Source organism: Canis lupus, chromosome 20 (genome assembly GCF_003254725.2).
Source record: "Canis lupus dingo isolate Sandy chromosome 20, ASM325472v2, whole genome shotgun sequence".
Taxonomy (NCBI): Eukaryota; Metazoa; Chordata; class Mammalia; order Carnivora; family Canidae; genus Canis; species Canis lupus.
In genome coordinates this window covers 7,280,282-7,293,225 of record NC_064262.1, presented here as the reverse complement: position 1 = coordinate 7,293,225, position 12,944 = coordinate 7,280,282, and the positions used below count along the sequence as shown (strand labels likewise).

Sequence of the window (12,944 nt, the reverse complement as noted above, 5' to 3'; positions counted from 1 at the left end):
CTATTTAGAGATGGTCATTTAAACAAAAAGCTTTTTGTATCTCCATTGGGCTTTTCTCATCCTGACTCCTCTGAGAATTGTGTTGCTTTTTAAAGCCGTCCTCGAAAAAACAAGACTGAAAACCCTAGTCTGATTCTTTTTTCTTGGGGAGCTTGTCATTGGACCTTTGGGGCTCTATCTCTGGATTCTTCTGGAATTGAACTCTTCTGAGTTATTTGGTAACTGATGATAAGGAAGAATAAACATTTTGGTGGGGGCCGTAGGGACCCTCATGCTTTTATTCTATTAGTAGGTTTTGATCTCCTTAGCCCTGAACGTTTGTAAGGCAATACATGAATCACATGTGATAGAAATTGTATTGGGCTGTATGTAACATCTTCAGTGACTTGGCCAAATGGGACTTTATTTTGTTTATGTGGCAAAAGCCTGGAGGCAGGCAGTTCAGTGTTGGTACAAAGGCTTTGTTAGGCCCTCAGGGACTTCGGTTCCTTATTAATCACTCAGGTACCCTTAGCATTTTTCCTTTTGCCTGCCACCTTGTGGTCGTGACTACATATTGCTTCTGTGTTAAAGTTAACACATGTCCGCTTGGCTGAGGCTGCCCCCTTTTATCAGAAAGGGAGACAGAACGTAAAGACTGCTAACTCTGGGAAACGAACTAGGGGTGGTAGAAGGGGAGAAGGGCGGGGGGTGGGAGTGAATGGGTGACGGGCACTGGGGGTTATTCTGTATGTTAGTAAATTGAACACCAATAAAAAATAAATTAAAGAAAAAAAAAGAAAAAAAAAAAGAACTTACCCGATTCACCCATGGATTCTTTTTTTTTTTAATAATAAATTTATTTTTTATTGGTGTTCAATTTGCCAACATAGAGAATAACACCCAGTGATTCTAACTCCTGTATCACACGGCCACCCTTCACTACAAGGAAGACTAACATATATGGTTATTTTGTCTGGACACATTACCTCTCTAAATAAAGTTGTCTTAAGATAGATGTGGAGAATGGATATTGGGTAGGCAAATAGCACTGTCTGCACACTCATTTTTTAAAATTATGCATATATTTTAAATCCCAGAAGAGATTGTTTTATGGTGGTATTCATTATGTTTGCTAACATTTTCCTTTTCTGTTACTTTTCATTTTCCTCTTCTATCTATCTTTGAGCTTCCAGCCAAGGCTGTATTATCCTTCTGCCAGAAGAATGCCCTTTATTATTTCTTTTAGCATCCCTAAAAGGAATGCTAGTGACAAGATACTTCAGTTTTTGTTTGCCTGAAAATGACTATATATTTGGAAGATATTTTTGCTGGGTTTAGAATTGTAGATTGGTGATAATTTTCTTTTAGCACATTGAGAGTATAATCTTGTCTCTGGTTGCTTTTATTGTTGAGGAGTTTGGTGTTTATCTCACAGAGGCTCCTCTGATACAGTTTGTTTTTCTCTCTCTTTCCCTGCCCTTAGTTGGTTTTAAGGTTTTCTCATTGCCTTTGCTTTTCAGAAGTTGGACTATGGTATACCTACTTACGTATTTATTCTGGTTGTGCTCTCTAGTGCTTCTTGAATCCATGGCTTGATGCTTTTCATCTATTGTGTACAATTCTCAGCCAGTATCTCTTAAAATATGGCTTCTGCCCCTTTCTGTCTTCTTTCCTTTTGAGTCTCTAATTGTGTGTCAGAATCAATCTATGCCCTTTTTTGTATATTCCAGTATTTGTCTTTCCTTGCTTCAGTTTGCCAATTTGCTTTTTGGCTTATCTTCCAGTTTGCTAATTCTTTTTCCTTCTGTGTCTAATACCATCCATTGAATTTTTAATTATTTTATGTTTCAGTTATAAAATTTCCATTTGATCTTATACATTTCCTGATCTCTGCTGAAATTGTGATTTTGATCTTTTTCATTCCTTGAAAACAATTATTATTTTCTTTTAAGCCCTTATCAGGTAACTCTATTATCTGGCTCTCCTATGAGTCTGTTCCTCTTGTCTATTATTTTTTTGGTTTTTGGCTTTTGGTTATGTATTACCTCCTCCAGTATCTGGTACTGTTTCCTTTTTTTTTTTTTTTTTTAAGAGAAAACCTTTTTTATTATGGAAAATTCCAACATCTATGAAAGAAAAACATATATAAAATAATAAATCCCATCGTATAGACCACCTAGCTTCAACAGTTACCAACATATGGCCCATCATTTGTCTATACAGATATCCACATTTTTCTCTCCCCACTGGCTTATTTTAAAGCAAGTCTAAGATGTAGCATTTCATTAATAAAAGGTATCTTTTTAGTGTGTATATCTATTTTACATATAAAAACAAAAGTAATTCCTTCATATCACCTAATATACAATTAGCTTTTAAATTTCCCCAGTTTGTTTCTCAAAAGGAGGGGAACTGAGTGGGAAAAATTAGAGAGGGAGATAAACCATGAGAGACCCCCAACTCTGGGAAACAAGCAAAGGGTTGTGGAAGGGGATGTGGGTGTGGGGATGGGGTAAGTGGGTGACAGGCACTAAGGAGAGCACTTGATGGGATAAGCACTGGGTGTTATACTATATGTTGGCAAATTGAATTTAAATTAAAAAAATTCCCTAGTTTCTCAAATCTGCTTGGTTATTATTATTTTTTTTTCTTGCTTGGCTAATTTTGACTACTGGACATTGTATATGAGAAATTGCAGAGATGATGTGATTTACATTTCCTTCTGGCAAACTGCTAGACCAAGTCCTAGAATGCTTAAGTCCAATTAGGGTTTGTCTATTTCTGGTTCACTCTTTTTCCTAGCGTGTAACCCCCATCGGTCCCAACCCAAAGCCCAGGATATTTTCCATGATTCCTCCTTATTGGCAGACCTCAAGCTCTAGTTTTTCCTTCCAGTTCATTTGTCTGTCCAGCTTCTGATCCTATAGCCAGTGCTTTTGGAGGTTGGCAATCACTTTATGGCAGAAAGTTCCCTTGCAAATGCCTTGTTTACCTCTATGGGCGGCTTCTCTCCTCTCACAGATCCCAGCTCTGCAATTCTTCCCTACTTTGGTAGCTGTCAGGCTTTCAAAGGTTTTAATATTGTATCTAGCTTTCTGTTTGTTTTCAGTGAAAGGTTAGTCATGACTACCTAGTCTATCAATGACATACAATTTTTAAAAATATATTTTTTTAATTTATTAAGCACTCATTGTGTACTAACTTGCATGTGAGAGTAGACAAGTGAGCAGGCTGGTACATTTTGTTTCAACCTGACTTTGGCTTTATAGCAGACTATATATTTACCATACTATAGATATTTTACATTAAAGATATAAAACTTACCACATTTGCGATCTGGACACCCAGATGCTCTAATCAAGAAGATCTTATTACTTTATGACCTATAAACAATAGAACTAATTCATCTTGTAATAAGTAGAAGTGGGATAAAATTAAATTGATTTCAAAAATAGAATCAGTAATTTTAAGAAAGAAAGAAGGAAAGAAAAGATGAGAAAGGGGTGGGGGAATGAAGAGGAAAGGAAACAAAAAATAAAAAAGTAAAAGAAAAATGATTAAACAGTTTAAGATTCTCTCCATATCTGCCCAAGTGTCTGCTGCCAAGTGTCAGCTAGCGTAGGCAAACTGAAGTCAAATGGGTATTTACACCTGACTGTCTGACAAATACACTGTGATTTATTTCATTTGTCAGACACTTATTACATAGTGCTTACCTTGTGCTAGGCACTGTTCTAATCATTTTGCAGAAGTAACTCACTTAATCCTCATAGCAAACCTATTAGGAAAGAACTATTACCTGTCCCATTTTTGAGGGGGGAAATTGAGGCATAGGGAAGATAAGTTGCTGGAATTCACAAAGCTGGGCTTTCACTCAGTTTGGCTCCAAACTCTGTTTTTAATCATCCTGCTATGCTGTTTGTAACACAGGCAGGAGAGACTTGAATTTTCGAAAGATTTGTTTTTCCAATTCTCAGAAATTAACATCAAATATTCTATTTACTTTATGACTCAACAGTTTTTCTACACAATTGAAAAGATGACCCCTGTACAATGTTGGTAGCATACATAGCTAGTCTAGGTGCAAGAGAGTTAAAGGAAAATAAAGCAGCTTTTTTTTTTTTTTTTTAACTTCCTCTAGTCTCTGTCATCCCCCTGACCACCCCTGCCTTCTAAGTGTTGTGTGGCCTCCTGACAGGACATATCTGGGATAAAATCTTGGAGAGCTGATTGTGCCATTCCTTGACACTGACCCCTCTGTGTGTTCTCCCTGGTCATAGGCTAAAACCAGGCCCTTCTGTGCCGTAAGAAAACATCACACCGTCATTCAGGAAGGAGTGCATTTGTTCTCCTGCCCCATTAATTCCTTACTGTTTCTGTCTCCTTCCTCCATTTTCATAGCATTCATATCACCTCAAGAAGTTATGGTTGGAAAGTTTTCCATTTCAAAATTTCTGTACAAAAATGTGCCATGGTTTTTACAAGACTATCTCAGAGTAAGGGAGTTAACATTAAACAGCTTATCACGTGCCAGCCACTGCACTTGGCAGTTTTTCTAACTTATTCCTAATTTATGCTTCATAACTATCTTATTTTTACTTTATAGGTAATGGACCCAGAGCACAGAGAAGTTAAGCAATCTGCCTGTGGTCACAAGCTCTGGCTTTTCTAACTTCAAGACGCAGGGATGTGTGTGTGTGTGTGTGTGTGTGTGTGTGTGTGTGTGCACGCTCTCACGCATATGTGTGTGTGAGCTCTTCTTCTTTCCTTCCCTTGGAAATTAGGTCTCCGCTAAATCTTGCTGCCTTGCAAGGGTGTTTTCAGTTATCCTTATAAATCTCCCATGGTCCCCCTCCAGACCATCCTCACAGATGTCAAGCATTAACTTTTATTAAATGAGCACCTCTAATTGTTTTCATTTCTCAGGGGCTACGCCATTGCCAGCAGCAGTGATGACCGCATGAATGAACCGCCAACCTCTCTTGGGCTTGTGCCTCACCAGGTTAGTGATTTGGAAATGAAGTCATCATTCTGGACCTGGTGCCAGTGGCACAGGGGGGAATGCATTCAGGGTCCCTTCATTGTCCACTCAGCCCACCGCTTTTCCACCCTCCTTATTCTCCAGCTGCCCTTGAGTTTCTGTGGGAGTGCTTTCAGACTACCTGGAAAGTATCCCATTCCACAGGGATGGTGATGAGGAGAAATCATGAGCAAGCAGCATCACCCAGAGTCTTGGATGCATTAACCATATTGACCAGAGGTCCCATAATGGAGAAGCAGCAGCAAGAACAGACCCTGGAATCAGCTGGATGGCAGTTTAAGTCCCAGCCATGCAATTATTGAGATGGCCTTCCTTGGCCAAGTCCCTAAACTTATCTGAGCCCCTGTTTCTCCATCTATGCAATGTGACAATAATACACCCCTCATGTGGTAGTTGCAGAGATGAGAGGTGATGTGTGCAGAGGGCTCCGCAGTGGTGCCTGGTGTGCCATAGGCCCTCAGTGAAGGGTGCTTGCTATTTTTGCTGTTGTTTATTATTGATTCCCTAGCCACATAAGAAGCCTTATGGGTATGCATGGGAAAACCATTAGAGGTGTCAAAAAGTAAGGTTTCTTCTCAGAAAAAGAATCTGAAGTATCATGAGGAAGATTCATCACAATGAGCTGTTGGTCGGGGAGGGGGGACAAAAGGTGGTGGAATGAAAATTTCAAATTCATGTTGCCCGGTCACTAGTTTTTGTTACTATGTTTTTGGAGGGATGAAGACATTTTCCAATCTTACCTTTTGGTAGTCATTTCTCTAGGACCCATATGTGTATTTCAGTGTGTAAGAGAAAGGCTGTCTCCATGGATGAAGCAGTGAAGGTGCCTGATAGTTCTGGCTGAGGGTCATGCAGACAGACTCACGTGAAGCTGAGGGCGAGAGTAGGGTGGCGCATTCAGCCCACATTTGTCTCCTCCTGCCTCCTGTCATCTACGATAGCCCTATCATTTTTCAATTGAGGATTTGAATTAGAAGAGGGGAAATTATTTGCCCACAGTCACAGAGAGGTAGTGGATGAGCCAAAACATGAACCTAAACTTGACACTCCTACTGGTGTTCTTCATGAGGTTTTATGAGTGAAACTTCCCTGGCCTGCCCATTGGGAGTGTTACCTTCTGGTCGCTACACCAGCCCTCTTGCAGTAAGTCGCCCGTCAGATACCATGTGTTAGGTTACTTACCCTCCCAAAGCCTCGTTTCCCGTATCAGTAAAAGCAGGTGTCTTACCTTGTATCCAGGATTATGCCTCCCATAAGGTTTTGTAAGCCATAAAACACAGTGCAAGTGTGGCTTTCCAGTCTGCCTCACACGGACTGTGTGCCATTGTGTAGCATTTATCTGACATGACTGTGTTCATCTTTCTAAAAACATTTCAGGCAGGACCCAGCAGACACTATAATACCTCTCCATGGCAAGAAAGCTGTCCTCTAGAGCTGACCTCTGCTACTTATGCTCGAAGCTCATTTGAATCCCTACCCACTTCCCCTCTTCACATGTCTCTACCCCTTTCTCCTGACCTTGAGCTGTGCCCTCATCGCCCTTACAGATTTCATACTGAGAAAGGCCTTAATTAGATTTTCAGTCATGCCCCTGCACTTCTCTCCTTAAGTCCTTTATGTTAAATCACCACAGCTGTAGTTTCCTTAGTTCTGAGGCCAGAGGGCAAAACAGTCTCTTTATAGAAGGGGTCCAGTGTCAAAATGCATGTACCCATGTTTCTAAAGTACTATGGCAACTAATCCCTCTCAGTGTCATTTACCCCCATTGAGCCTCACAATTGTTTGTCATTCACCAACTCTTCTAGCTCTTTCTCCTCGTTTTCAAATGTCTGAAGGATTATTTTGGTTGTTGGCCATCTCTTCATTTGGTCTTTTCAAAGGCTGAAGAATAACCCAGCCATATATGGGAAAAGCCCAGCGCTTGTGTGTGATTAGTTGCTTACATTATTTCAAGTTTCAAGCCTTTATTTTTAGCTACTATCTAAAAAAGACAGTGGAGAAAGAACTTTAAAATTAATCAGTGTTGTGTGGTTCCTATTTATAGACTTTAAATTTCTTCTTTTTTTTTTTTTTAAATGGAGTGAGTCCATTTCTGCAACTGTGTTTTGATTAGGAGAACATCGTTTCCACAAAAACACTGGGCTGTGTTGCAATGCCCTGCTGCAGACTCAGCACTTCTCTCCTCCTCTTCCTGGCTCTCCAGATTTCCTCTTGGAGAGGAACTTGGTAAACCCCTTTGTGTGCCTTGCATACAAAGAACAACCCGTGAGTTCCCTGAGCTCATTTTTTTTTTCTGTTCCCCAAAAGAGAGTGTGTGTTAATTGGCCCCTGTGGAATGAGCTGTAGTAGAAAAGTGATAGCCCTTGGATGGGAATCACAAGGCCCCCCACTAGCAGCTCATTGTGTAATCTGGAGAAAGTTGCTTAACTTAGCCTGTGGGCTCTGTGTCTCTGCTTTCTGTGTCAGACCAGGGAGGCCTGAGGATTACTTGGTTGATCTGCCTGTGGAACCACAGGCAGAATTTGGCCCATCCAGAGATTGGCCAAGTGTAGGAAAAGGCTTGATTAGGCCCTGACATTCAGTGATAGCCTGAAAAAAACTTGATTGATTTTGAAAACCATGAGAAAACCATTTGAGGGTAAGAAAATAGGCTTATGGGCTTATTCTTTTTTAAAACTGTCTGGCCCAGTGTACATAGTAGGGATTGTGCAAGCAGCCAACAATAAGCATAACTCTTTTTGTCTGTAAAGGCAATGATTTGGGTAATTTAAATCATCATTTTATTGATGTATAAAGTGTGTCAAATCCTACAAATCATTAAGTATACAACTTGAATTATCACAAAATAAACACTACTCATGTACCCAGCATACAGATCAAAATAAAATGTTATCAAGTATTCCCAAAGCCCCTTCATGATTCTTGCAATTATGATTGCATACTTCCTACGCAGAGGCAAGCATCTCTTGATTCTCAACACTGTGGGAGACTTTTGTCTAATTTTGAACTTTCTTTTTTTTTTTTTTTTTACAGGTTTTATTTATTTATTCATGAGAGACAGAGAGAGAGAAGCAGAGACACAGGCAGAGAGAGAAGCAGGCTCTATACAGGGAGCCTGACGTGGGACTTGTTCTTGGGTCTCCAGGATCACACCCTGGGCTGAAGGCTGCACTAAACCGCTGAGCCACCCGGGCTGCCCCAATTTTGAACTTTCTGTAAATGAAATCATCTAATGTAGTATACTCTTTGGAGTTTGGCTTCTTTTGTAGAGAGAACTTTTTCACTGCAGATCTTACCATAGTATTGTTCCTTCTGCTTTCCATCAAGTAGAATCTTTAACAAAAAAAAAAAAAAAAAAAGTTATCTTTTCCTGGCTTTCAGGGTGGTGGCTGAGTTCCATGAGGTCAGACCCTTTTTTTCCTGGTTCTTTGGTGCTGGCACAGCTCAAGAGTTATAAAAGGTACAGGCTACTCTTGATATCTCCAGGAAGTTGGTTTTCAGGTTTATAAGAGATCCTGAATGTGACAGAAATTGGAAGCCTGTGAAGTTACTGATCATTTGACTAGACCTCCCTCAAAAAATGAAAAACAAGGTGGCACTACAACAGTCCTCCAAACACCATGGTCATTAATATAGCAGTCAGCTTTTATCCCGCTTGTGGACCAGGCAGTTCACATTTTTTGTCTTTGGGTGAATGTACTCTTGGCTCTCAAGTACTGATGAATAAAGACCCTGAATGTGTATGCCCTTCCTAGGGGTTTAGACTTGCCAACCCCATGGTTCTCTTGGGCTCTTGGATTCTTTCTTTTAATTACTTTCAGAAACACAGAACAAAGCCGGAACTAGGGCAGGACCCTGGGAGAGACCTGGCCTGGGAAATCTCTGAGACAAGTCTGAGACAGAGCTGGGGTTCCTAGCCATTCCTTGGATTGCTAGTTATTTGGCTTGTCTGCATAGGCTATGCCCCCACAAATCCTCAGGCCTTTAGCTTTGAATAAGCTCTTCTTATGTTGTCAGAAATGCTTATCGCAGTGTGCCTCTAGGGATATGGATGGACTGAACTGCTGAGGAAGGAGATGAAGAAGATAAGCAATAAAAGCCCATTTCCTGAGATGTAGCCCAAGAAAAGGAGTCTCCTTCCCTCTCTGCTTCTTTACCCTTCCGATTGATGATAATGGGAATGGCAGGAAAAATAAATTGTCTAAATGTCTGCTGTTTCTCCATATCAGATGCTGTGATTTGTGACCTATCCATCCTCTTAGACCGTTCAACCATCCCTTCAGCAAATGATGCCCAAACACTGTGCCAAGAACCTTGATGTTCAGAGAAGTTCAGCAACTGACACAAGGTCACCCAGTGTTTATTTCCACTTGGTTTTGGAATGATCTAAGTTGAAGGATATACTCCAAGCCATGTGGATGTAGTGGAGCCTCATTCCAGTGGGAGGCCCCTAAATAGAAGGAGGGATCTGGGTACAAGACCTGACAATGTCTGTGCTTTGTGTGGGGGCCCTAGAAAAAGAGAGGGTGATAGGCTTTCTTTGGAGAATGACAGAGGCAATGAATTACATATAGTACCAGAGTTCAGATGTGTCTTAGAGAGCATCTCTCATCCCAGAGGACTTGGACATAAGTTTATCAGTTCAAGGATGTTACTTGTGCTCACCTGATGAGGTTATCCTGTTTGAGAGGTCCCGTGTGAGAGGCAGCCTGTAGGCTTTGCAATCATATGGATCTGATTAGAATCCTAGGTTTGCTTCTTAATTGCATTTTCATCCATTCATTTTTTTGTCCTTATACAAAAGATTTGAGACAGCTCTTGTCACTTGTTACTGTGTGGCCTTGTGCAGGTTACCAATCCTCTCTGAATTTCACACTTTATGCCAGTAAAATGGGAATAATTATATAATAAACTCCTGGAACTAACATACAGATTACATCACATTTACTAAGCAATAGCACAGTTCTGGGCACATAAGGGATACTAGTAAATGTTTATTTTATCTTTCTCTTTCACTTTGAACTAAAATGGTAAAATAGAGCTTCTGTGTTCTCCTAAAGAGGGAGTTACAAAGATTCTTCATAAAACCCTGGAAGCATTGAGTGCATTGGAAAGAGTTGAAAAAGATTAACCAGCTCTATTCTGCAGGCTTTTTCTAAGAATAAGGCAGGCTCATTTCCAGCTCAGTCCTTCTGTCCCTCGGTGGCTCCATTTCAATAGCAAGAGGTGGATCATTGGTAGTCGCTGACACTGTTGTCTGAAACAAAGATGACTGACTATGCAGTGCCTGGGATTTTGCAATTGCTCAACTCCCCATTTTGGCATTGATTTTGATTAAGATTCTTTTTTTTTTTTTTTTTTTTTTTTAGATTAAGATTCTTTCAACAGGGGATCCCTGGGTGGCTCAGCAGCTTAGTGCCTGCCTTCGGCCCAGAGCGTTGATCCTGGAGTCCTGGGATCGAGTCCCATGTTGGGCTCCCTACATGGAGCCTGCTTCTCCCTCTGCCTGTGTCTGCCTCTCTCTCTCTGTGTCTCTCATGAATGAATAAATAAAATCTTTAAAAAAAAATTCTTTTCAACATTCTAGAGTAATCTCTTGGAGTTTGGAGTTCGTCTTTATTTATGCAGACTCCAACTCTAGAAATGTTGCCAGATCTGATGGAAACTGGTGTGAAGTCAGTGCAGCAGGTTCAGTTGTGGCCGCACTGTACCTTCTCAGGGTGGCTGTTTGTCTGTGGACATTGGCTCTCTGCTTCCCATCAAGGCGGGGTGGGCTTACAGCTCAAGCTGATTTTACTCAGCTCTGGTGTACACACCGCCAGCAGTAGCCCAGAATGGAAGCAGCTCCTTCCTATACCTGATCTATTTATTTTGTAGCCAATTGGCTATAAATGACTGAAGATCTAATTTCATTTACCCAGACCCTGATAGCCACCAGGTACTGAGTTTTTGTTTTTGCAGGACTTTTTGTTTAATTTCTGTGCTTTCTTTTTCTTTCCTCCTCTCTTTTTATTTCCCGCATGCTCTGCAGCTCTCTTCCCCAGGCTTTGGAGCCAGAAGGAATAGAACTCAGATTCCTGGCTTTGCCACTGAGTGGTTGTGGAATCTTGGGCAAGCCATACTACTTCCCTGAGAAAGTCACAGGATGGTTTTGAGGGTAAATTGAGATAAATAAGTGAAAACACCCAAGAGCACAGGATGACAATAGTGCTCTCCTCCTTCTCTTCCCATTTTCCACATTATTCCAGAACATGCCTTCCCGTACAGCTTGCAAGAAGAAGAGCAGCTGTTTCTTTGAAAGGGAAAAAGGAGAGGGGTAAACACTGTAGGGGAGGCATAAGAGCAGCGGCAAAGATGGGCGAGAAGAGTGCTTGGTGAGTTTGAGGACCTGCAGGGCTGCAGGTGTGCCTGTAACACAGGGCTGAGAAAGCACAGGAGGATGGCGTGGGTGGAGGGGAGTCAGTCAAATCCTATAGGCATTTGAAAGCCATGGATCCTCACCCCAAGGGCAGTGGAAAGCCAGTGAGTGGAAAATCAGGAGATGGACATAATATGGTAAGATTTGGCTGCTGCCTAGAGAATGGCCTAGAGGAGATCTGAGCAGGTCTGGATATAGACTTGGAGTCTGCTACCCATTAAGTGAAAGACAGCCTAATCCAGGGGTTCCCACATCTGACTACATCAGAGTCACCTCTGGAGCCATTTCAGAATCACATTTCCTGGCCCTTTTCTGGATATACTGAATGCCAGCCTCCAGGGACGTTAGAAAAAAAAAAAAATGGCTTCTTGGTGGCATCCTATGGGACAAAGTACATTACTTTTCAAGTTAACACAGACCAAATTCTGCTCTTTGAACATACCTTTGAATTTTGTGCTCCCACCAACTCAAGTTCTGTTTACAAAAGGACCCTTGCCACCTTGTCCCCAGCCCACACCACTAGCCCAAGCAGGTGTTCCTGCCTGTGAGCCTATGGAGCTAATTAGGCACAGCACAGGTGTGCCTAATGACTTGGGCTGGGACCACGCCCACTGTCCTGCTGGAACAGCTGGGGAGGGAGGCCAAAGAAAGTTTAAAGGCCCTCCTCTGAGACTTTTGCATATCTCCTGCCAGGTGTTTCATTTTGTTTTGTTTTGTTTTGTTTTGTTTTGTTTTGTGTTTTTTTGTTGTTTTCTGGTGAGGGGAGCTTGTCCTTCTTACAAGGCAAATACCACCAGTGCCTCACTACTGTTGGACAACGGCAATTTCAACTCAGGCTGCTTTCGCCCTTGATGGAACCTGGGGGCCATGAGAGCTAAGGGAGCCAAGAAATGACAGCTAATTGTATTTCTTCTAGGTTCTGTCATTCCCAGGTGGGCTTTTAAATATTCAGGGGGGTAGCAAAAATTGGAGAGCTGATTTGTGCATGATTTTTTTTTTTTTTTCTGAGGAAGGCAACACAGGAAACGGATGCTGGAGATTATTTTGAGGATGGGGAGTTGGGGGCAATAGGGACTTATATTTTTCATTTTGTGCCTTTCTATATTTTAAAAATGTTAAGATGATAAACAGGTTTTTTAATTACCCTTTTTGAGGTATAATTTATATAGCTCATTTAAATGTACATTTTAATGAGTTCTGACAAGTGCATACACATATATAACCACTACCACCCCAAGTGAGATGTTGAATCTTCCCAGTCAACCCCAAAATTTCCTTTGTGGCTTTTCCCAGGTAATACCCCACCCTCATCACCAGGCAACCACTGATCCATATCCATGCAGGCCATTTAAATTTCTTCCTTATTCTTTCCCGTATTAAGAGGAAAAAAACTTATTGTAAATTAAAAAAAAAAAAAAAAAAACATGTAGAGAAGCAGGCAACATTTGGCTCCTCTAAGAAATCTCTTACTAGCCCCAAAGCTAGATAGAGAGGCAAGGCATT

At 41.2% G+C, this 12,944-nt stretch overlaps 1 protein-coding gene across 17 annotated transcripts in view; it reads left to right on the top strand.

The window, feature by feature from the left end:
* The window catches only part of ATG7 (autophagy related 7), a 239,146-nt gene that overhangs the window by 60,778 nt on the left and 165,424 nt on the right, over positions 1 to 12,944 (top strand). For all 17 annotated transcript variants that reach the window (XR_007404313.1, XR_003137836.3, XR_007404315.1 and 14 more), the window contains one exon: positions 4,909 to 4,984. Coding sequence is in view for 13 of the 17 variants with exons in the window: in XM_025449669.3 (XP_025305454.1) it covers positions 4,909 to 4,984 (76 nt within the window). In the remaining 4 variants the exon portion in view is untranslated. The remainder of the gene's footprint in view (positions 1 to 4,908; positions 4,985 to 12,944) is intronic.